The sequence below is a fragment of the Lathamus discolor genome, chromosome 21 (genome assembly GCF_037157495.1).
Source record: "Lathamus discolor isolate bLatDis1 chromosome 21, bLatDis1.hap1, whole genome shotgun sequence".
Taxonomy (NCBI): Eukaryota; Metazoa; Chordata; class Aves; order Psittaciformes; family Psittacidae; genus Lathamus; species Lathamus discolor.
The window spans coordinates 492,098-514,687 of NC_088904.1; the positions used below are offsets into that span (position 1 = coordinate 492,098).

General features: G+C 59.2%; 1 protein-coding gene across 3 annotated transcripts; it reads right to left on the reverse strand.

The window, feature by feature from the left end:
• Positions 1-870: 870 nt before the first annotated feature.
• Positions 871-22,513, reverse strand: SH3GL1 (SH3 domain containing GRB2 like 1, endophilin A2). Of its 3 annotated transcripts, none has more exons than XM_065699698.1 (10): positions 22,193-22,513; positions 7,984-8,052; positions 7,799-7,871; positions 7,177-7,320; positions 6,827-6,960; positions 5,506-5,664; positions 4,942-5,045; positions 3,325-3,449; positions 2,843-2,899; positions 871-1,236 (listed from the first exon to the last, which is right to left on the reverse strand). In XM_065699698.1, the coding sequence occupies exons 1-10, from the start codon at positions 22,235-22,237 to the stop codon at positions 1,040-1,042; spliced, it is 1,107 nt and encodes a 368-aa protein (XP_065555770.1). In that variant the 5' UTR covers positions 22,238-22,513; the 3' UTR covers positions 871-1,039. The 3 variants fall into 3 exon arrangements, with proteins under 3 accessions (XP_065555770.1, XP_065555771.1, XP_065555772.1); XM_065699699.1 differs by having other exon boundaries at positions 2,843-2,896; positions 22,193-22,512; XM_065699700.1 differs by lacking the exon at positions 2,843-2,899 and having other exon boundaries at positions 22,193-22,511.
• Positions 22,514-22,590: the final 77 nt, after the last annotated feature.

Below are 22,590 nucleotides of genomic sequence, written 5' to 3' on the forward strand. Positions count from 1 at the left end.
GAAGGGGGGAACAGACCACTTGTAGCAAGGAGGAGCAGGAGTCGGGATGGGGGCAGCGCTGCCAGGCCCCATCCTGACCCCCACCACCCGGAACCCGGGGCTATGGGGTGGCAGGAGCAGCACCGGGATGCACGGTCCCTCCTCCTGCCAAGCCCAGCGGCCAAGGGGCTCATTGCCCCCCCCCAAGGAGGGTTGCTGTGGGGTAGAGGATGGGGGGGCTCAGGAAAGGCACGTGAGGATCAGCGGAGCTCTGGTCCTGCAGCACCCATGGGTGCTGATGGCTCCCGGGGGCAGAACGTGCCACGACGTGCCCCAAAGCTCCCTCCCCACATCATCCCAGGAGGAAAAGCCCAAGATCCAGGGCAACGTGGCTTAAAATCCTTCAAACCCGGGGCAGAAGGGAGCAGGCACCCGCTTGGGAGCCAAGGACCGCGGGGAGGGGGCAGAGGGGTCCCTGCTGCGTCCCCCTGGGGCGGGCAGGGACGGCACAGAGCCCCGTGGGGCTGGTTTAGTGTTCGATGGGGGTCGTAGTGTTGCTGTGGCCCAGCAGCCCTCCCCTGAGCCGCAGGGAGAGCCGGGGTCCTACGTGGGTGCTGGGCATCCGTGGGGAGCGGGGCAGTGTTCAGTGGGGAGGGGGTGAAGGCCTTGCCCCTTGCTGAGGCTGGGGGTGCTTTGCTCCCCAGCACCGGGCCACGCGTCCCTCGGCGCTGATGCTCAACGAGGTGGACGCATCCCGGCTCTCCCACCCGGCTCATCCGGATGCACGACCCAAGGGAAAAGACAGAGGGCAGGGAGAGGCCTGTGCCGACCCTAGAGCCGGGGGGGGGACGTGGCAGGAGGCGCAAAGTACCGACGGTCAAGCACCAGAAGGACAATAAACCAAGAGCGAAGAACACCAAATCCCTGGGGGGGGGGCAAGGGGGGGGGTCTGACCCTTGTGCCTTGTTCCCTGGTGCCAGCCTCCCCCCGCGGTGCCGCCGCAGCCGGGATGGAGGTGGAATGGAGGCTCCGTGGAGCGGGACGGGAGCGACGGCGCCTTTCACTGAGGTAGCGGCACCAGCACCTCCACGTAGTTGAGGGGGAAGAAGCCGGACTGGCCGCTGATCATGCCCTCGTACCAGTTCTCGTCGATCTGGTTGGTCAGGGTGATGATGTCTCCCTCCTTGAAGCCCAGCTCGCCGTCGTTCTCGGGCTCGAAGTCGTACAGAGCCTTACAGCAGGGCTGGTCCAGGGGCGCTGCGGGAGGGACGGGGGCTGCGCTGAGCCGGAGCCCCCGCACGGCCTCCGCCGGCACCGGGAATTGCGGCTGCTCCGGCACCCCCGGTTCCGGCACCCCCGGTTCCGGCACCCCCGGTTCCAGCACCCGGCTCTGCCCTGCCCTGAGCTGCCCCCGCCGCGGCAAAGCCCAGGTTAACCGGGGCTAACGCCTCGCTCGCCGCTCTCCAGCTCCTCCCTGACCCTGTCCCAGCGCTGAGCCCTGCCTCCAGCACCCAAATCCGCCTCCCCACTGGGAACCAGGCGGTGAAACCCCCGTGGCTGCTCCAGGGCTGGGGGGATCCCAGCATGGCTTGGGCTGGAAAGGACCATAAAGCTCCTCCAGCCCCAGCCCCTGCCCCGGGCAGGGACCCCTTCCACTGGAGCAGCTTGCTCCAAGCCCCTGTGTCCAACCTGGCCTTGAGCACTGCCAGGGATGGGGCAGCCACAGCTTCTCTGGGCACCCTGTGCCAGCGCCTCAGCACCCTCCCAGGGAAGAGCTTCTGCCTAAGAGCTCAGCTCAGACTCCCCTTGGGGCGGTTCAAGCCCCGTGTGCAGTCCAACAGCTGAAGATGGGGTTATCAGACATCGGTGCGTGGTGGAGCAGGACCCTGGGGGTCCCTCTGTGACTGCCCCCCGGGCACAGGGTTCAGCTGCAGCTCAGTGCTGAGACCCCCGGGAGTGGGGAGCAAACCCCAGGCGCTTTCCCCATCTCAGCCCCACGATTTAAGCACCCTGCAAAGGGAAAGCTGCTGCTTGCTCGGCCCTGCACAACCCTTCTGGGATGGGCTCTGTGGCTGTCGGGGTCCTACTGTGAAGGGACTGGGCTAACAGAGAGCACCCAGGTCTGCAGGGCCCCCACTCCCCCCACATTGCCCTGGGGCTCAGTGCACGCACCAGGGCGAGAGGAACGGCCCCAAGGCAGCCAGCACATCTCTGCTGAACAGCCCCAGCACTGGAAGAGAACGCAAAACCCCACGAGCAGCAGCCAAACAAGTGGCTTTGAGACAACTTCACACAGCACCAAGCTGGTCCCACCACCACAGCGCTTCCCTGCACCAGGCCCCACAAGTCCTCCTGCCCCTGTGCTGCTCCACCCCAAGCTTTCCCCACAACAGCTCTGCCCCACAGACCCCACATCACCCCACAACCCCTCCGAGGCTCCTTGCTGGGACCACAGAGCACAGGATGTGCTCAGTGCGCCGAGGCTCTGCCTGCTCCCTCCAGCCTTCCGCAGTGGGGTACGGATGGGCAGCATGAGCAGGAGTGGGAGAGATCCAGGCTGGGAGCTCGCTACCACAACAGAGCAACCCTCTGAGTCCTCACGGAAGAGGATCTGCTCGCTGTGGGCTCAGGCAGGACATGCCCGGGTGATGAGAGCTGCTCTAACTCCTCCAGGTGAGCAGAGCCCCCAGCTCTGGGGTGCTCAATCCCAGTCTAACGTGGCTGGTTTCATGTGGGGCTCAGCGTTGCTGTTGTGCTGGCCAGGCTCAGCACGGAGGTAGCAGCAGCAGCAGCATGGCAGGAGGAGGGAGGAGGGATGGGGAGAGATGGTCACACACATGCAGTGCACAGGGAGGAAACTCACGGATACTCCTGACAGAGGCCCGGGATGGATTGTCGGATCGGAAAGAGGAGGAAGCTGCTTCCAAACAAAAAGAGACATGCTTAAACCAACGTGAACTGGAGAGAGGGAAAGGCAGGGCCCAGAGGGAGGAGCTGTTAGGACAAACAGCGGCCCACATGCTGTGTTAGGAACCCGCCTGTCTCGCTGGGACCAGGGAGGGATGAATGCAGCGATGGAAGACGGGGAGGGAGCAAGAGATGCTTCAGTTTTCCTGGCTGCCACTTGACCGGGCACCACAGGCGAGGCTGGAGAGCCCACTGGGACATCCCCAAAGCCAACCTAACAGAGGCTGCTGGGCCCCAGGAGAAAACAGCCCCAGTCTAGAGGCACTGCTGGTTTCAGGTAGAGCCAGAAACCCCATCTCCAGGCACAGTGGTTCCCCTCCATCCCCAGGAGGCTGCTCCAGAGGCACTTGGGTGTGCACACACGTGGGACAACTTTACCTGAGACTTTGGGGGTGGGATTGCAAGAGAAGCCCCCATTAGATTGGCCGGTGTCTGAGAAGTCGTACGTCTCCCTGGGTTTGGGCTTGTATTCCCGCTTGGGACGCGAGGAGGCCTCCCTCATCCTGCAAGAAGAAATGGGGATAACCTGAGATACGGAACCGTGATGGGATCAGCGTGGTTTCTGTTCTCCCTGGGGGCTACAGGGGCTTGTGGACAAGACCCGGCACAACCCTCTTGTGATCGAGGCGGCTCCTGCCCAGGGCTTGGACCTTGCCCTTAGAGAGGGCCACACGGGCCAGGCTTTGCTCTGGAGCTGTCTGAGGCAATGCAGGCCAGCAGAGGCCACTCGTGCTGCACTTGGAAAGCTCCCACTCGGCAGGATCCTCCCAGCTCCTCATTCGAACCAGACACAGGATCCACTCTGCAGCTTCTTCTGCAGCACCAAAGCACCCCGAGGAGAGGAGAGGCTGCCCTGGCCCCCCTGCACCGGGCTCCACAGGGAAGCCTCAGTGAAGCCACCTCTCCTTCCCTGCAGGGTGCAGGGAGATGCTTGCTCAGGGAGGCAGAGCAGCGAGAACACCACTGCTGCAAGGCCTGCTTTCTGTTACACAGAAGGGAGAGTGGGGCCCGCTGGCAGTGGAGGGGCCCGGTGGCAGGCACACAGGTGCCTGCCTTTAAGGACATGGTGTTGGTGCTCTTCCGCCAGCCTGCGGCCACCACATCATCCCCACCAGGCTGCGTCCAGCTTCTGGTCTTCAGAGCAACTGGGAGCTCTTGACATGGACCTGGCAATGGCCAATGTCCAGGAACCCTCCCTAATCACAACGAAACTAAGGGCACAAAGGCGGTAGGTGAGCCCGTTCCAGGTGACAGGAGGTGACAGGTAGGTCCAGCTTGTGACATCTGAGCCATCTGCTCAATGGCATGACGGAACCTCTGACTCCAGCTGGGATTGGCCAAAAGGCTCAACACCCACAGTGTGAGGAGCCGAGCCCTGGCACGAAGGGGATTCACCCTTCTCCACCCCTGCCACGTTCCACTCCAGCCTCCTTGGGAGCAGCACACCCTGGTTTAGGCAGGGCTCAGCCCAGTGCCCATGTCACAAGCACCAAGGGTTTGTTGCAGATGTCACAGTGTTCCGGGCATTGAAAGCAGGTTGTGCAGCCTGGAGGAGGTCTGGACTGAAGCTCTAGTGGCTGCAAGAAGTGGCTTTAACACCAGGGGACAGAGCCCTTAGAGCAGCTCCAGTGCCTAAAGGGGCTACAGGAAAACCTGGAGAGGGGCTTTGGGCAAGGGCCTGCAGGGACAGGCCAAGGGGAATGGCTTGAACCTGCCCGAGGGGAGACTGAGATGAGCTCTTAGGCAGAAGCTCTTCCCTGTGAGAGTGCTGAGGCGCTGGCACAAGGTGCCCAGAGGAGCTGTGGCTGCCCCATCCCTGGCAGTGCTCAAGGCCAGGTTGGACACAGGGGCTTGGAGCAAGCTGCTCCAGTGGAAGGGGTCCCTGCCCGTGGCAGGGGTTGGAGCTGGAGGAGCTTTAAGGTCCCTTCCAACCCCTGTGATTCAGAGGGAGGGTCAGGGATCCAGAGACTGGGCTTTGGAGCCTCCAGCACTCACCTGCGCTTGAGCTTCTCGGCGAGCTCATCCAGGATCTGCACTGCCTGGCGGTGATAATCCAGCTGAGCATCCACCAGGGCCGAGAGCTGGCTCACCTGCTCGATCTGAGGAACCACAGCAGCGCGTGAGTGGCTCTGGGTGACAGGAGCCTCCTGCACTGCACATGGGGGCTGAGACCTCGCTGAGCTCCCCGGGGACAGGAGGAGAGGGTTGTGATTCCACACAGCAGAGCCAAGCCTCAGCCTGGCCACCTCCTGCCACTCTCTGGGCTCAAATCCTTCCCAAGTAACCTGCTTTACCTGCCCAACCCCACTGCCACCAGCACTCTGAGAAGGCACAAGCCACAGCCTCTCCCCTGGCCAAGAGCTGGATCAGGAAGAGTGGCTTCTAAAGGGGTAAGAGGCCAGAGAAGCCATGTGCTGGGCACTCAGATCTGGCTTCTCAGAGAGCAAACCCACACCTGCACGAATGAGAGTGGAAATGACTGTCCCTTTAACCTGTGTGTCCCTTGACAGATCCCACCCTCGCGTACACAGGAACACGCAGCTCCCGCCGTGCACTCACATCAGTCTCTAGGAGGTTGTGCATGCTGGTCTCTGCTACTTCCTTGGACTCCTCAAACTTCTCCATGGCCTGCCGAAGTTCCTCATTGGGGATTTTGCCCTGTCGCTTCTTCTTGTAGTCAAAGTCCAAGCGTCTGCCTTCCAGCTTCTTGAGATGGTGCTGGGGAGAAGGTGGTGATGAACAGTAAAGGCAAAGAAGGCAAAGGCAGGGGCTGGGAGCAGCCGAGCTCTGCTGCTGGGCAGGCAGCTCCAGTTACAGGCCAGGCTCATGCCTGCCAGAAACCCGACCTCAGAGCACAGCTCCTGGGGCTCCCACCTTTGTTCAGAGGCTGGAGAGGCTCCGGGAGAGCTGCAAGGCAGGGAGGAGTGGTCCCCGCGCAGCCTGGCAGAGGATTTGCTGCTGTGGCTGCAGGGGCTTTGCACTAAGGAACAGCCCTCAACAAATGGAGATGATTTCACCTCCTTCCAGCTGAGAGCTGGAGGAGACCAGTGCAGGGTGTGCTCCCCACGCAAGCCCCTCTGCATGGCGAGGAGCTGGAGTGCCACTTGCACTTCCCCAGAGCTGTGGGGATGTCTGGAGGTGAGGAACTGGGAGGCAGGTTCTGGGCACTGCATCCCCTGAGCACTCAGGGCAGGGCTGTTTCACTCCTGCAGAACTGGAGTACAGGTAAGTCCTGCAACAGGAGCTGGCAGCCCTTTCATCTGGGGCAGCACTAGGTGAAAATTCACTTGAGAGAGCTGCCTGGCGATGCGCAGGTTGGGATGAATCCTATTGCAAAGCCTGGCTGTGCTTTGCACAGACTTGTCTCTGCGGTAGCACACAGCAGCTACCAAGCTCCACATCTCCCCAGTGAGACACCTTCTTGAGATGCTGCATAAGAGACCTAGAAGGGCTTCCCTGGTTCTAGCTTGGAAGCTATGTTACAGCATCCAGGCTAGTGACAGAATAGAGCCAAGAGCTGTAAAGAACACTGTGAAGGATAATGCCAAGCTGCACAAATGCAACAGGGCCGGAAGCTCCCAGCACAAAGAACCAAATTCAGCAAGGCCAGAACACACATTGGGATGTACCCTCCGTAAAACATGGTGAATGAAGAACCACCCAAATCCAGCCTTAGGAGCTGCTCAGGAGCAGCAGCAGCGCTGAGCAGGGTGGGAACACTGGTGAGTGTGGAGAGAGAAAGCACACACAGTGCAGGGAACTTGCTGCTTGTGCGAGTCCTTGGTTCTCACCATGACAGAGACAGTGTTGTATGCACTAACAGCCAGAAGAGGCCAGAAAGAAGAGAGATGAGGAGGAGAGCAACCCGTGGCAGTGTTACCTGGATCTCCTTCAGGTCTTTGTCACACAGGTTCTGGAGGGGATCAATGAAATTCTGTTTGACTTCAATATCCAGCGAGTCCTTCACCTCAGCCAAGCGCTTCATGGATTCACCAGCATCCAGCAGCGCATCGCCTGCCAGCGGGGAGAGGAAGGGAGGAAAGAGGAAGGGAAGAGGAAGGGAGAAGGGGCCAGCCAGTTAGAGAGAGCCCAGTGGGTGCGGGCTGCACGCAGAGCCGTTCTGTCCCCCATCCAGTGCCCCCAGTGTCTCTCTGGAGCAAACCTCTGGGCCTGGCACAGAGCAAGGGGCCTGGCGGGGCTCCCACCCTCCTGTGCGCATCGGCCACTCACCGAAGTTGGAGTCCTCGCCCAGCTCCTTGCCGTACCGGATCATGCTCTCCCCCAGCAGCCCCTCCGACTGCGGGTAGCCGGGGTTCTTCACCTGCCCGCGGATCTTGGACATGGTGTTCAGCATGGTCAGCTTGGCCCTGGAAGCTGGCGCACAAACAGCCACGGCCGTGTTTGCAGCTCCCCTGTGCTTGCCAGAAGCTGCTGGCTGCTGCCAGCAGTTTTTGGTTTCAAGCTACACCCAAAGCCAAGAAGCGCCATTGCCTGCAGCTCCCAGAGACATTGTTTGCGATTGTTCCAAGAGAGCAAAAATAGCTCCCCAGAGCTCAGCACCGAGGGCCAAAGGAGTTTCCCCAGCCCTGCCATAGTCCCTGGAGTGCTCTGAAGGAGCTGGCTGGAAGCGCGCAGGGCAGCGGGCTCCAGCAGTGATGCCTACAGAGCAAGCCAGCCCTTCCCAGCCCGGAGATGCCAATTTTCCCAGATATCCCAGGGGAAGCAGGTCCCCTCCAGCACCTCTCCAGGTCTAAGGTGAAGAGGTTCTCTCTGGTGTCTCTCTCCCCACTCTGCCTCTTTCCGTGGAATCCTGTGGCAAAGGGAAGGGGACAGGAGAGGTGCAGGCACTCACCTGGGTTTGGCTGGAGGTACTCTATTGTTCTGGTCAATACTTCTGTGACTGCCTTGCTGGTCAGGTCCACTTTCTGCAGGGAAGACAAGGAGACCCAGCAGCAGTGAAAGCAGCTCGGGGCTTTGGCAGGGTCACAGAGGAGTTATCTGGGTGATTTCAGAAGCTCTCTCTTGTTCCCTACTCACCTTTTCCATTTCCTTGAAGTCATCGTCGAGCTTGGTCCCTTCAGCCCCTCCAACCTTCTCACTGACCAGCTGCAGAGAAAGAACAAGGGAGAAGGGATCAGGCATGGTACTAACTGCTTACAGCTCCTTGCAGCTCATGGGGTAAGTCTCCGGGACAGACAGGGTCCAGACAGCATCTGCAAGAGAAAGGCGGTGGCAGGAACAGCTCAAAACACATCAGAAAGATGTGGCTCCTTGCTAAGCCTGCCCCACTCCAACTGCGAGCATCCCCTGCCCTCCCAAAGCACGGCTGAGTCAGGGTATTCCTCACCCACCAGAAGCTGCAACAGCTCCTTCAGTCCCAGCTCCAGCTCCAGTGCTGGCTGGAAAACCCAAGCAGCAGAATTGTCTCTCGACTCCATTGTGAGCCAAGGCTCTGGTTTCACACATGGCAAGATGCAAGTAAACAGGGAATGAACACAGTGCTCAGAGCAGCCAGCACAGGAGCAGAGCCTGGCGAGAGCAGGGGCCTCTCAAAGCCCTGAACCATCACTCCAAGGGGAATGCAGGAGGAGCTCGGGATCTGGGCCGGGGGGGTTGGAATTCTTTGGACGTGAAGGATACGGAGATGTGCAGATGGGTTTGAATCCACTGATCAAAGAGTCTCTGAGGCCTGCTCTAAAACCAGGGTTAAGGGGAGATGCCACTTGGTCCATGCAAAGCCCAGTGCTCCCTGAACCTCACCATTCACCTGCCCAAGCTCAAAGAGGACAAGGGCTTTATTAAACCCACCTCAACGTGTCCTCCCCAGCCCCAGTGCCGCTGTGGCAAGGCAGTGCCTGGGCCTGCAGCACACACCAGCCAAAAGGAGAGCTCATCCTGCTCCAGACTGGTCCAACTGGACATCAAGTTGCCCATAGAGGATGAGAAGAGGTGCAGGAAGCAAGTGCTGGCTCCCAAGCGCTCGGAGCCAGGATTTCTGGTGTTTGCAGTCAAACCTCCAGTCGGGATGAACAATGCAGGCCTGTTTACTTCAACATCAAATACTTGATTTTATCACCGCTTTTTTTCCTCTGGAATCCTGCTCCCACGGGGATATCGCGGTTCCCGGTTTCTTTTGAGGAAAGTGGGGGGAGGAAACCTTTTAGGGAATCACGGAATGGTTTGGGTTGAAGGGACCTTAAAGCTCCTCCAGTTCCAACCCCTGCCACAGGCAGGGACCCCTTCCACTGGAGCAGGGTGCTCCAAGCCCCTGTGTCCAACCTGGCCTCGAGGCACCAAACACCGCAGTGATTTGGGAGGCTTAAACACCCTCCTCCCTGGAGCAGAGGGATGGGAAGGGGGTAACAACCCCCCCACTTTCAGCCTGATTTAATCCTCCTTTTGAGGCCCAAGGACTGCTGCTGGTGCCCTGCTGGGAAGGAATAATGAGATGGAGGTTCTCTGCCTGCTGGCTCTAATTAAAGTGGGAGGTTTCATCACAGGAGGGAAGGAGGGACCGTGCCATCCGCAGCAGCTCCATCCCTATCCCCACATTCCCAACTCAGGCAGGCAGGAAGGCAAAGTAATGCAGCTTCCCCCCCAGTGCAAGGGGAGGCACGAGCCAGGAGAAGCCCCTGTCGAACCCAGAGCTTCCCAACGTGACTGGAAGGCAAGCTTCCAAGGGCCACATCGCGCCCCGCTGCCTGCGGGGAGCCTGGGAAGGCTGGCAAGTAGGCGGCTGCCTTTCCCAGGGAAGCATTAAGTTCACCAGGAGGCTCGGAAGCCCTTTTGCTTGCAGGAGGGGGGCGGAAGGAAGCATCCACACGTTGCTGGGGGTGTCCAGCCCGGCTCGGGTGAGCGGTGGGACGGCCGGTGACACGCTGGTGGTGCGCAGCCTCCTCCAGGGAGCAGCACGAGAAGATGTGGGATTTGTCCATCTTTATCCAGCTGGGGACACAGCCTCCTGTAACCGAGCCAGATGTGAAGGGATGGCGCAAGGCAAGACCCGCAAATCAATCATTAGCCCAGGTCAGTGACTCAATCCCTCTCTGGTGCTGAAGCGGTGTGAAAGGTGAGAACAAGGCTCTGCTGCCCTGCTGGGAGGGGACACCCTGAAAGGTTGAACCCCCTGAAGCAGGGCGGTGGCAGAGCAAAGCCCTCGGCTGCGAGGCTTTGAGAGCAGCCTCTGAGAGCAAATATTAGCCCAAGGTGATAGCGTTGGGCGTCACGGCCCAGCGAGGCTCGGAACTGCTCCGCAACGGGTGGCTGTTACCTGGCACCCCAACAGGGCACAGCAGGGGCAGGAACAGGGCTCAGGCACACGTGAGCGCCAGCGGAGGAGGCAGGAACCAATCCCTCACTTCCCATCCCCGGTTAATGAAAAGGATGCTGGCAGTTCCCATGTGCCCTAGATAGCTCCGAGCTGAGATCAGGGAGTGGGGAGGTGCACTGAGTCCATGGGCTCTGGTGCTGTGCCAGGATGCGGCAGCTCCCATCACGGATCATCACCCAGTGCACCCCATCCAGCCTGCTCCAGCCACAAGAGAGCTAATCACAAGGGATGAGATCCACACACACCAAAGGGCTGCTCCCAAACCAAACTTTGCACTTTCTGCTGCTTCATTTCCCATGGACTCACGGGGGCTTCCCGCTTCCTTCCGATTGCTCCTTCCCAACAACCCCGACTTCCCCTGCCTGCCCGGAGCCCACCGGAGGGCTCTGTGTGCTGGAAGCCCTTTGGGAATGAAAGGCCTATTGTTTGAAGCAGGCAGTGCAGCAGGAGGGCGGCTGTGGGGAGAGGCAGCACTGGTATGTGTACACAGAGCAGGAAGAAAGGCACCATGAAGAGGGCTTCTCTTTTCCAGCCGGGAGTGGGAGAGGACCACGGGGGGGCTGCGGAGCCGCTTCCAGATCCACACAGCCCTCCTCAAACCCCGCCGTTCCTTCGCCTCATCCCCGCAGCTCCGGGATAACTTGCAGCAAATGGGAAATCCGAGGGTCCTTCCCTTGCTAGACCACACTGGGGATCCGCACAGGAACCTGCCGGGTACCAGTCTGCCCAAACACATCCTTTGGTGCTAAACAGCAGCTTGCCCATAGGACTTTACACCCCTGCCTTTTACATTCTGCTCTTCAGCCTTTAAATCCTTCCAAATGGGGAATTATCCCGAAGTCCTGCAGCCTCCACCCCAAGACACACACAAAACCCAGTGAGGTTCTTCACAACTTGCTCTCTTTTCCCATAGCAAAGAGTCAGCTCTATTTAGAACACCTCAAACATGCCACAGCCCTGCATTCACAAGAGGACAAGGCAAACTTTATCCCTCCTCTTCCCCCCCACCACCCTCGGCCTCTCCAGGGAAAGCTCCCTTGGCAAAACAAATCCCTATGGATGAGCAAAACCACCAAGAGCTCTGCCCGGCTCCTGCAGCAGGAAAGAGCAAGGCCAGTGGAAAAAACCAGCCCACAAAGTAATGAAAGAAGATGCTGGAACTCATTTAACCCGCAGACGAAGAGGGGAACACAAGAGTCCAGTAGAGACATGTACAAGAAGCAGCTGAGGAAAGCCAGGGCTCACTGGGATCACTCGTGCCCAGTTTCATAGAATCAAGGAATGGTTTGGGTTGAAGGGACCATAAAGTTCCTCCAGCTCCAACCCCTGCCACGGGCAGGGACCCCTTCCACTGGAGCAGCTTGCTCCAAGCCCCTGTGTCCAACCCGGCCTTGAGCACTGCCAGGGATGGGGCAGCCACAATGGAGCGCGCTGGGAGGTGGTTTTGGGCTCTGCACCGCGTAATGAAACCCATTTACCACCCATCTATTGAAGCTGAAATACACATGAAGCAACAGAGCCAACTGTCACGTTGGCTCCGTGGAGCTGCCTCTTGCACTGTGATGATGAAGCCACCAAGTGAAAATGGCAGAGCTTTAAGGGCCCTTCCAACCCAAACCAGGCTGGGATTCCATGATTCCATGGCTGGCAGAGGCAGGAGCTCACCAGCGATGGAGAACACCCCAAGCACGCCACAGGTCCCCAGCACAGAGGCTCCCTGCAGAACCAGCTTGTGCTGGGAGGTGTCTCCATGCCTGAGCTCTGAGGTGCTCCCTGCCCGTACCAAAGCGTCTCATTACAAGTTAATTGTCACCTTCCTGGCGTAACGCTTGGAAAGCTGGCAAGGCTGGAAGCGCTGCAGACACCGGCGGGGATCCAGAGCACGTGGCCTCCTCAGAGGCTTCTTTTTCCCTTTTCCAATGACAAATGGGAGACATCATTGTGCAAGGAGGAGGGAGCAGGGAGGCAGCAGACATCCCTGTTGGAGAGCTCAGCACAGCCACATGCTATTGTGAGCATCTTCTGACCTACTTGAAGGAGAAGGAACCAAATCCGAGTGTGTACGTTGCAGAAGAGGGATGGATGATTCCCACCAGCCTTGGGATGAAGAGGAAGGCACATTCCCAGCACATCCCTGTGCTGCAAACAGGCACTGGGGGCACCCGGCAGCTCCAGGGTCAGGCTCAGCCCTGGTGCATGGAATGGGCTTTCTGCCCCCAAAGCTGCCACCCTAAGGAGAGAAGACAACAAGCGCTGGAAGAGGAAAGAGGCCAGGAGCGATTTGCTCACTGAGCGGCAGAGCTCAAACCAGCAGGAGGATGGGACCCAGCTTCTCACAGCCCCACTGGCCTGTGGGGCTGACTGGAGGCAGAGGAACGTCAGCCCCATCACTGACCCAACCTGCTCTGGGCACCTGACAGCTCCAGCAGGCACCTGAGCTGCCTCATCTCCCTGCTAAATCGCCCAGTTTTCACCCTGGGATCCAACCTTCCACCTTCTCCTCAACTTTCTGTCCCTTATTTCCTTGTATTACTTTTCTTCTTTCCCCTGAGCTGCCAGAGGGGAGATTGAGACGAGCTCTTCGACCACGACAGAACGCTGAGGAGCTCCTTCCCCTCCCTCCCGACCAGGCAGGAAGCCTTCACAGTGACCCCAGGCCGGAATGGTATCATATAGAACCCGCACAGAAAGAGCTGCTGCATGCTAGGGAGCCACTTGTCAAACCACCGTCTCCAGGGCTATCAAATGACCCGTCTCCCTCCAGCAGATGGGCTCAGAGGAATGAGGACAGCATGAATTAAAGCAGTAACTGAAGCAGCAGGCAGCAGGTGAGAGTGGCAGAGCTGGGGCCAGCGAAGGGCACACATCTGCACTGCAGAGCGGCCGCTCCCCGTGTGCTCCTCCTGTCCCTGGCTCTAGTGGGACAGAACCAAAACTCCTGGTTGTGATCCCTGTTCAGGAGGCTTTGTGCTCACCTCCTGCATGAAAACAGGCTGAGGACACTGGGGCTGTTCAGCCTGGAGAGGAGAAGTTGCGTGGAGACCCCAGAGCAGCTTCCAGTGTCTGAAGGGGGCTACAAGGATGCTGGAGAGGGGCTCTGCATAAGGGACTGCAATGATGGGACAAGGGGTGATGGGGTCAGACTAAAACAGGGGAAGTTCAGGTTGGAGATAAGGCAGAAGCTCTTCCCTGTGAGGGTGCTGAGGCGCTGGCACAGGGTGCCCAGAGAAGCTGTGGCTGCCCCATCCCTGGCAGTGCTCAAGGCCAGGTTTTGGAGCACCCTGCTCCAGTGGAAGGGGTCCCTGCCCATGGCAGGGGTTGGAGCTGGATGAGCTTTAAGGTCCCTTCCAACCCAAACCAGGCTGGGATCCTGTGAACAGTCAGCTTTCATGGCAGGGAGACACTGGAAATGTTCTTGCTACAGGGAAGGGGGCACCTCCCAACAGGCAGCAACAGCCATTTGCATCCTATGTTCTCCTATTCTCAGCTCCTCCTCGCTCTGCTCCAAATGAGACACAATTTCTACTGAGCTGTAAAAAAAACAAATAAAAGGAATTGGGTCAAATAAGAGGGAAAACAAAACCACGTTAAGGAAAAGCAGCAGCTCCTCTCCCCCAGCAGCGCCTTCTGCTCACCCACTCGCAGCGATGCAGCAATGCAGAGGAAGTCCATGAAACCGAGGGGAAACGTGGAATATCTGCCTTGCATCCAGATTTCCTGCCCACCCTCCCTACGTCCTATCTCGGAAGAGCCCCAGTGAATCACGGCCTGGCTGGTGCAGAGCTGCTGAGCCAGCATTCCCGAGCAACTCCACCCGACCTCTGCAGACCCAGGGGAACAGACAAGCAGCTCCTCGGGCTGGAGACGTGGAGCTGCTCATTAGGTCATAGAACAGGGAATGGTTTGGGTTGGAAGGGACCTTAAAGCTCCTCCAGCTCCAACCCCTGCCCCGGGCAGGGACCCCTTCCACTGGAGCAGCTTGCTCCAAGCCCCTGTGCCCAGCCTGGCCTTGAGCACTGCCAGGGATGGGGCAGCCAAGCTGGGGACACCAGAACTGCACCCAATGCTGCAGGTGGGGTCTCACAAGAGCAGAGGGGCGGAACCACCTCCTTCAACCTCTCCTATGAAGGAAGTGGGAAGGAGGCGGAAGAACCTCTGGCTGTGCAGCACGACGAGGCCAAGCCAGGCTGATGGGACACAGAGCTGTCAGCTCAGCAGTTCAGCCACGGCTGCGGTGGGGTTTGGGTGGCAGAGAGCATTAATGGGTTTAGGAAAGAGTCAAGCTGAGTTAACACACAGGAGGGACATCAAAACAGCTGCTGAGCTCAGGCAGGAGCCCAACTCCATCAAAGGGAAGGCAAACCCCTCCTCTTGGCTTGGAGCAGGCAGAGAGCCCCATGCAGAGCACGTTTAACACAGACAGTGTTGGCCAAGCAAAGGCAGCGCTATCTCAGTGTACACAAACATCAAAGAGGGAAAAGAATCATTGGGAACACTATAAACACGTTTTCCTTGTTAATCTGAATACTAGGAAAAGCTTCGTGCCTATCGGAGAAGAACACAGCATCCTAAGGAAAAGGAGAGTGGGAATCAGCACACAAACGTCCCTAAGTGCTGGGAGCAGCCCTTGCACCGGATCAGCTCCCTGCTCCTCCATCAGTCCAGGGGCCTTCCCCACATCCAGGTACAGTCACACTTCCAGCCCATGCAAGATGCCGCTGAGCCCATTTTTCTCTCCCTGCACCTCATTCACACTTGTTAATACCCATTTCTGAATGGTTTAAACGGGAAAGAATCCTTCCCAGCACTTTGCAGGCTGCTTTTCCCCTGCAGGCGATGCTGTCCACGCATCGCTCTTGTCTCTACCCTGCAGCCGGAGCAGTAAGTGGAGCAGGAATTTGTTTGGATCACGTTATCCCCACCCAACACAACCAGGAGGAGCTTTCCTCTGGAAATAGCTGCAGCAACATCTGGCGCTCCAGCTCTGTGCCTGCCCAGTGCCCCTTAAGGCCACGCAGCAGCATCTGCACAGACACACGTCAGCAGCAAACAAGATGTGTTCGAAATGCTCCAGCACGGAGCAGGAACAGCACCTCTGACACGGGATCTGCTGCAGATGTAGGCCACTGTTCACCATCCTCCTGCCTGTCTCCTTATGAATTAACAAGGTTAGGTTCAAATGTCACTGCTTCCCTAAAGCCAGAACAGATTTGGTCACAAAGTGGTTAATAAATGCTCACTGATGAATCAAGTCTGGGCCAGTGTGAAGATAGAGCCTGGTTTTCAAGCACTAGAGGGAATTAGGAAGCATTTTCCTCATTAGAAAAAGGCCTCTAAAGCTTGAATCATGCAAATTTTATCTGCTGCCTGAAAGACAGGCTTTCATTATGGAGACGCCTTTAACTCACCTCTTTCGGCTGAGCAGAAAAGCAATCTCATCAGTCACAGTATCGTTAACTTTATTAATAGCCAGGTAGGAGGAGACAGGAAGAGCCTAAAGCTCCCAGTGGCTTTAAAAGGCCAAAAAGACTAATTCCATCAATAAGGCATGGCCAACAAAGCGCATGGCACGTGCCATGGGCTAGGAGGCTTCTTGTGGAGGCAAGAGCATCTGCTGATGGACTCTCCATCTGCTGCAAGAGGCAGGTCCAGCACTGTGGGGGGACCCTGTGTGTCCCCCAGGGAGATGGGGACGCTCCATGGAAGAGCTCCCCAGCACCCCTGGCACTAGCAGCAAACCTACATCCACGTGGCTGCTGGATCCCTGTTTATCCCTGCAGCTCGGTCCAACCACGGCCCTTTCCTGTCAACAGGAACCTGCAGGCCCTGGGCTCGTTGCTGCAGCCGTGGGGGTGAGGGGAAGAGGAAGAGGAAACTGGGTTAAAAATAAGATATTAATTACGGCTTTTAGACCAACGGGGAGAGGCCATGAGGAGGCAGATCCTGCCCTGGGTCACAGCACACTGCAGCCGGCGAGGGGAGAAGCTTGGGATGCTCTGGGGCTTTCCCAGCCCCACCAGTGCGGATCCCTCCCTTCCACGCCAGCTGCTCTGCTCTGGTGAGACCCCCCTGCAGCCCTGTGTGCAGCGCTCGTGTCCCCAGCATCAGGACATGGAGCTGCTGGAGCAAGGCCAGAGGAAGCCACGAGGATGAGCAGGGGCTGGAGCAGCTCCTGTATGGAGCCAGGCTGAGAACATTGGGGCTGTTGAGCCTGGAGAGGAGAAGCTGCGTGGAGACCCCAGAGCAGCTTCCAGGGTCTGAAGGGGGCTACAAGGATGCTGCAGAGGGACTCTTCATCAGGGACTGGAGCCACAGGACAAGGGGTGATGGGGTCAGACTGAAACAGGGGAGGTTCAGGTTAGATATGAGGGAGAAGTCCAGCCTGCAGCAGCTCTGGGCACTGACTTCCCAGCCCAGGCTGATGGCTTAATCATTCAAGAGATTAAACCATCACGATTAAAGAGATGGGAAGGACCAAGAGAGCTCTCTGCAAGCAGTAACCCCTCACACCCCACTGCACACAAATCCCCTCCCCAAGGGGCACTGAGGCAGCTGCAGTTTGGCTTTTTCCCAATGGAATTCTGCAGTCTCTCAGGAGGAGCTGCCCTGCTCCCAGCACAGGCATTCCCATTTTACCACCTAGGGCTTGGATGAGGCTCCAAGTCCTGGCAAAGGCACTGGCATATGTAGGGATGGGGAAGGGAAGGAAGGAGGGGAAAATGTGCTAAAGAAAGGAATCAGCTTTACAGGCCAGCCTGATCTCATCCCTGGTTTGCTCTTTCCCAGGAGAAAAGCGTTGGCAGGGAGCAGGGGGAGCAAGGAGTTCCTTCCATCCCATCCAGAAACCATCCCCTTGGCTTCACCCAGAACCTGTGCAAAGAGGGATCAACAGATCATGTTGGACAGCAAGCCCCAAGGCAGAGGGACAGGCAGGAGCAGCACTGCACAGGCCCCTCCAGCCCGGAGTCAAGCATCCTTCCTGCATCCCAGATCCTGCCAGCGAGGTAACTCTCCCTGTTGGACGTCAGAAAGGAGAAAGGGAGCAAGCAGAGCAGCATATGGAGAGCTGGAGTTTTCCACCTCTGTTTTCTGCCTTTGCCTTCCAAGAATCTGAGTTCTTGTTGCTCTTTGAGCCCAGCGGCTGGGGAAACAATCTGAGAAGGTGGAAAAAAGCCGAGTTAAAGGAACTGATGCAGAACCAGGAGCCATCCCCTGCCTGCAGCTCCAGCCAGGCTGAACCGTGCTGAGAGCTGCTCCAGCAGTGCCTGAACCATTCACCCCCGAGGCAGCACCCGGGTCCTCAGTCACCGCCTGGGCCGGAGCGGGGACGTGCTCCAGGCCAGGCCCCTCCACCAAGGGCTTTGCTGACACAGGCTCACGGAACCACAGGATCAAGCAGGCTGGAAAAGACCTTTAAGCACATCGAGTCCAGCCCTTCCCCAGCACTGCCAAGGCCACCACTAACCCATGGCACCCTCTCCCACAACCTCCTCCCGCTCCTCAGCCCCTGCCTCAGTTACTGGTGGCACCGCACGGGCACGCAGAATGCACCAGACCGGCTCAAAAAGAACAAGAGAGCCCAAAATAGCACCTAAACCCCACCCTCGGGTGCCCGGTTCCTCCTTTGGCTGCTGGATGATGGCTCAGCCCCAGGGCACCAGCAAGGGCTCCCCCAGGGCTTCACACACCTCCCTCCTTGGCTCTGGGAAAGCACATGGAGCAGGTCAGGTCCACTCCCACCTTGAATCCTGGAGGATTCAAGACAAGATCAGCCTCAAGTTGTGATGCCACCGCAGAGAGGGATGTCCCTGCCCCCCTTGTGCGTGAAGCTGGAGCTGGAGGGCACAATGGAAACCATCTGCACCAAGACAAGGCACCGACAGGCAAGCTCTGGCCTCGCGGGTTTGGATTTCCATGGGGAAGGTCATCCCACACGCTGCACTTCCCATTTCTTGTCCAGTGGGAGATCCTGTGCTGCACGGTACGTCCTTGACATGTCCACAAACCCAGTGCAAAGCAAAGGCAGGGAGAGGAAAGGCTCATGCCTACAAGAGAAAGCCCCAGAGAGCCCGATGCGAGGAGGACTGAGTGAGCCTCAGGAAAAGGGAAAACAGGAGCTGTCAAAAGGCATCAGCTGGGAAAGGGAAGATAAAAACCTCAGTGGAGAGAAATAAAGGAAATAAGGAGCAAAGGACCACAAAGGCCGAAATACCAGAGGACAAAGGGCACGCTGCTGCCTGCATCCCTGTCGCCCTGTGCAGCACAGCTGGGAGCAGATCCCGCTGCCTCAGCCTGGGAGCAGATGCCAGGGCATGGCAGCGGCTGGGAGCCAGGCTGCTGGCAGGGAGCTCTTAGGATGCATTAGCAACTGCCTGGAAAGCACAGGAGCTTGGGAATTGCATGGTCCTGAAGGGGCTCTCAGAGGCTGCAGGGCACGTCCCGGGCTCTTGGGACAGGCAGAAAGCAAAGGGTTATCAATGGCGGTTATTGATGGCCGAAAGCATCTCCAGAAGCCTCGAGAGCAGCCACCAAAGCCAGGAGCAAGCGTGTGTGTGTCAAGGGTTTGGAGTTTCCACCAGCACTCACCTCTCCTCCCCTTGCAAACGGCTTCTGGACCACGGAGGCTGGTCTGTGTCTCGGGCCAGGAGCCACCACTCACCCTCCCAGTCCCTAAGCCCAGGCAGGCCTAGCACAGGGTTCAGCTTGGATCTCGCAGGCTTTGGGAGCATGTTAATCCTGCCTGGGGGGGCAGCAGCACCCAGGGCTCAGCACCAGCCTGGTGGAAAGCAGCAATGCTGCCTTCCCTCACTGAGCACACCAAAACACGCCCTGTGTCCCCGGCCGGGCCCTGGCACCCCCCAGGTGACACTGCCCAGCAAGCTCATTCCTGCTGGGCTCCAGCTGCTCAGAGCAGACAGGGGCGGTCCCGGCTCCCCACATCCGTGGGGCAGCACCCAAAGCAGCCACACTGGGATCATGGCGATTCCACACCGCTGGAGGCTATGGATAAGGGCACCACACAGCACTGCTTGTGTCAGACCAAACAGGCTCTGCTGCTTCTCCTGCCCTGGCGCTGTCAAGAGGTGCCCGACCCCAGTCCTGCTGGCACAGAGGGAGGGGACAAGTTCACCACCCCCATATCACCAGAGCACGGCCTCCACCCTAAGGCTTGTCCCTTCAAGCCAGAGGTGATAAGCACGAAGGGCTGGTACAAACCCACTGAGACTCAGCTCAGATCAGGCTCAGCCACAGCAGCTCAGGCACCACATCCAGAGCTTAATGGGGAGGTTTCATAGGACCCAGCCTGGTTTGGGTTGAAGAGAACTTAAAGTTCATCCAGCCCCAACCCCTGCCACGGGCAGGGACCCCTTCCACTGGGGCAGGGTGCTCCAAGCCCCTGTGTCCAACCTGGCCTTGAGCACTGCCAGGGATGGGGCAGCCACAGCTCCTCTGGGCACCCTGTGCCAGCGCCTCAGCACCCTCACAGGGAAGAGCTTCTGCCTAAGAGCTCATCTCAGTCTCCCCTCGGGCAGGTTCAAGCCATTCCCCTTGGCCTGGCCCTACAGGCCCTTGTCCCAAGCCCCTCTCCAGGTTCCCTGCAGCCCCTTCAGGCACTGGAGCTGCTCTCAGGTCTCCCCTTCAGGAGCCTTCTCTTGTCCAGGCTGCCCCAGCCCAGCTCTCTCAGCCTGGCTCCAGAGCAGAGCTGCTCCAGCCCCCACAGCAGCTCCATGGCCTCCTCTGGACTCACTTTGACAGCTCCACGTCCCTCTGGTGCTGCTGCCCCAGCGCTGGATCAGGGCTGCAGGGGGGTCTCCCCAGAGCCATTCCTACCCCAAAGCCCTGTGCACCTGAGTGGCTGCTGCCGGCTCAAGGCTGGATGGAGCCTGGGACCAGGCACTCCAATACCTGCAGACAGGGATCTCCCTCCCTGCTCAGGCCACTGGAGCTGTTTCTGCTCCCGTTCCTCCTCCTTCCTTGGGTGAGCTTGTTTTCCACAGCAGCACAGTTCGCTGTGAACCAGCAGAACCTGTTGGGACACACACAGCCACTGCTCCATTTGCCAGCGGGACTCTGCTGTGTGGGTGCCCCTCCCAGGCAGCGCAGAGCCAAATCCTGCTCCTTCTTCTCCCAGGGAGACTGGAGCGGTCCCTTTGTCACGTAGGGAGATGGGGGGATCCCAAACCTGCTGCTCCAGCAGGACCCTGCTCCACGCAGACCTCGCTCCTGGCTCTCTTTGCCTTCAATTAACAACAGCCATGGAAGCAAACACAACGTTTTAGGAAAGATCTTCCACATGTTTGGTCTTGGCAGCGTCTGAGAGCATTAAAAGAGCCAAAACTTAACTAAGCCTCGACTCCCTGAGCCAAGGGGAGGCTGAGGAGTGGGACCGGTGGAGGGAAAAGGGAAGGAGGGTGGAAAGGGAAGGGAAAAGAGAGGAGAAAACCGGGCCAAGTGGAACCAGTGACTCCCAGCTTCACGTTAAAGCATCTCTAAGGAGTCGATACCCATGTGCCCATCACTGAAAGGGGGTGGCAGCACCTCCAAAAGAGGGCTCTGTCCCTCCCAGCCCTGCAGAGCCCAGCGCTTCCTGGGTACTGGTGGAAAACCGCAGCGCAAACCCGGCTCCTCTGGGTTCAATCAGCTCCCAAAGCCCCGTGGCAACAAGAGCCATGAAAGAACTCCTGATGCAGTCCCAATGCAACAGCAAAGACACCTTCTCCGCCACTTCAGTGCAACAAACACGCTCTGAGTGCCCAGTGGAGGCGAGGGGGCCACTTGGGCAAGTGACTGCTCCTTGGACTGGGTTCCATTTCCCCCACAGTAACCCAAAACTGTTCCTTTTAACACCAAAAAGGACACCTGTAACAAAGGAAACCACTGACCCAAGCCCACCTCTTTGTCAGCCTTTGTGACAAACCCTCCCAGGAGAGGCTCCATAGGGTGCTGGGATGCTTTTAGCCCTTGGAACCGCGCTGCTCCTGACTCATCCATGAGCTTTCACCTCTAATTGCCCCTGCTCCAGCAACACAGCGCATCCAGGCCAGCAACATCCTCCCATAGCCAGCTTCCAGCGCAGCTTTTCCCTATGGAAGCGGTAGGAAAGCCCACTTAGAGCGCAGGATCCGAGGGAAGGGGGTGGGGGAATGACTTCAGGAATGCGTTCTGTTGCTTCGGTGGGGAAGCAAAACGCGTGTTCCCAAGCAGGGCCAAGAGAAGGAGGCGACGCACGCAGCGGGGCTGAGCCTGGAGGGAATGGAGCTGGAACAAACCGAGTTTTGCCCTGGCTTTAGAACAGGGGGCTCCGGAATGGTTCCCGAAACACGGGGAAAGGAAGCTCCAACCGGTAACCCCGGTGCTCACTGCGGGAAGGGAGCTTCATGGCCCACGTTCGAAGCAGACTCCCACGTCCCGAGCCGCCGCGTTTCCCCATCCTCCCGTCGGGACGGCACCAAGTCCCCGCTTCCCGATCGATCCCCGCTCGCTTTCCCGAGGGCGCTTCCCGTCGGGGCTCCCATCCCCGGCGCTGCTCTCCAGGAAGCGGCAGCTTCCCGAGGCCGGGCTGCGGCCACCGACGTTAACGGAGCCGCAGACGCTGCCCGGCCGCCACCTCCGGAGCTTCCCTCCCGGAACCCCGCTCTCCTTCCACATCCCAAAGGGAATCTCGGCCCTGCCACCATCGGGGGGATCTGGACCCCGCTACCCGGGGTCCCCCCTCCGCATGACATCCCCATGGCCCTGCGGCACCGCCGGCACCGAAACCCCGGGACCCTCCCGCTTCCCTTCGAGCCCCGGGACGGCACCGGGAAGAGCGGGGGCTGGAGCATCGGGCACCGGGAGGGGGACAAGCACGGCACCGGGACGCTGCGAGGGGATAAAGCGGATGGGGGGGGGGTACCAGGCTGCCCCGGCCCTCACCTGGCTCGCTTTGTAGAACTGCTTCTTCAGCCCCGCCACCGACATGCTGCTGCTGCCGCCGCCCGCGCCGGGGAGGCCTGTGGCGGCACCACGGAGCCCTGCGCAACCGAGCCCAGCCCGGCCCCGCTGCTGTCTTTTCCGCCGCCACGCCCCCTGCCGGCCCGGCGGAGCGCCGCCAACCGGCACCGCCTGCGGGCGGGGCGGGCCTAAGGCCTCCCGGTGCGAGCGAGCGGCAGCGGCGCGAGAGCGCGGGGCCCTATCGCGACAGCGCCAGGGGAGGGCGGCGCTGCCGCTGCTGCCGCTCTACCGCCGCGGCCTCCTCCTCTTCCGGGGGACGGGCCGCCGGAGAACTACAACTCCCAGAATCCTTCGCGGCAGCCGCCCCACCTCTGCGCCTG

What these genes read in the sequence shown, in the direction of transcription:
- SH3GL1 (XM_065699698.1), bottom strand. Translation starts at nt 22,237, where the DNA reads ATGTCGGTGGCGGGGCTGAAGAAGCAGTTCTACAAAGCGAGCCAG. An exon ending in ACTTCAAGGAAATGGAAAAG is followed by an intron (nt 7,872 to 7,983) that starts GTGAGTAGGGAA and finishes TCTTCCCTGCAG; the next exon opens with AAAGTGGACCTGACCAGCAA. An exon ending in GTACCTCCAGCCAAACCCAG is followed by an intron (nt 7,321 to 7,798) that starts GTGAGTGCCTGC and finishes TTTGTGCGCCAG; the next exon opens with CTTCCAGGGCCAAGCTGACC.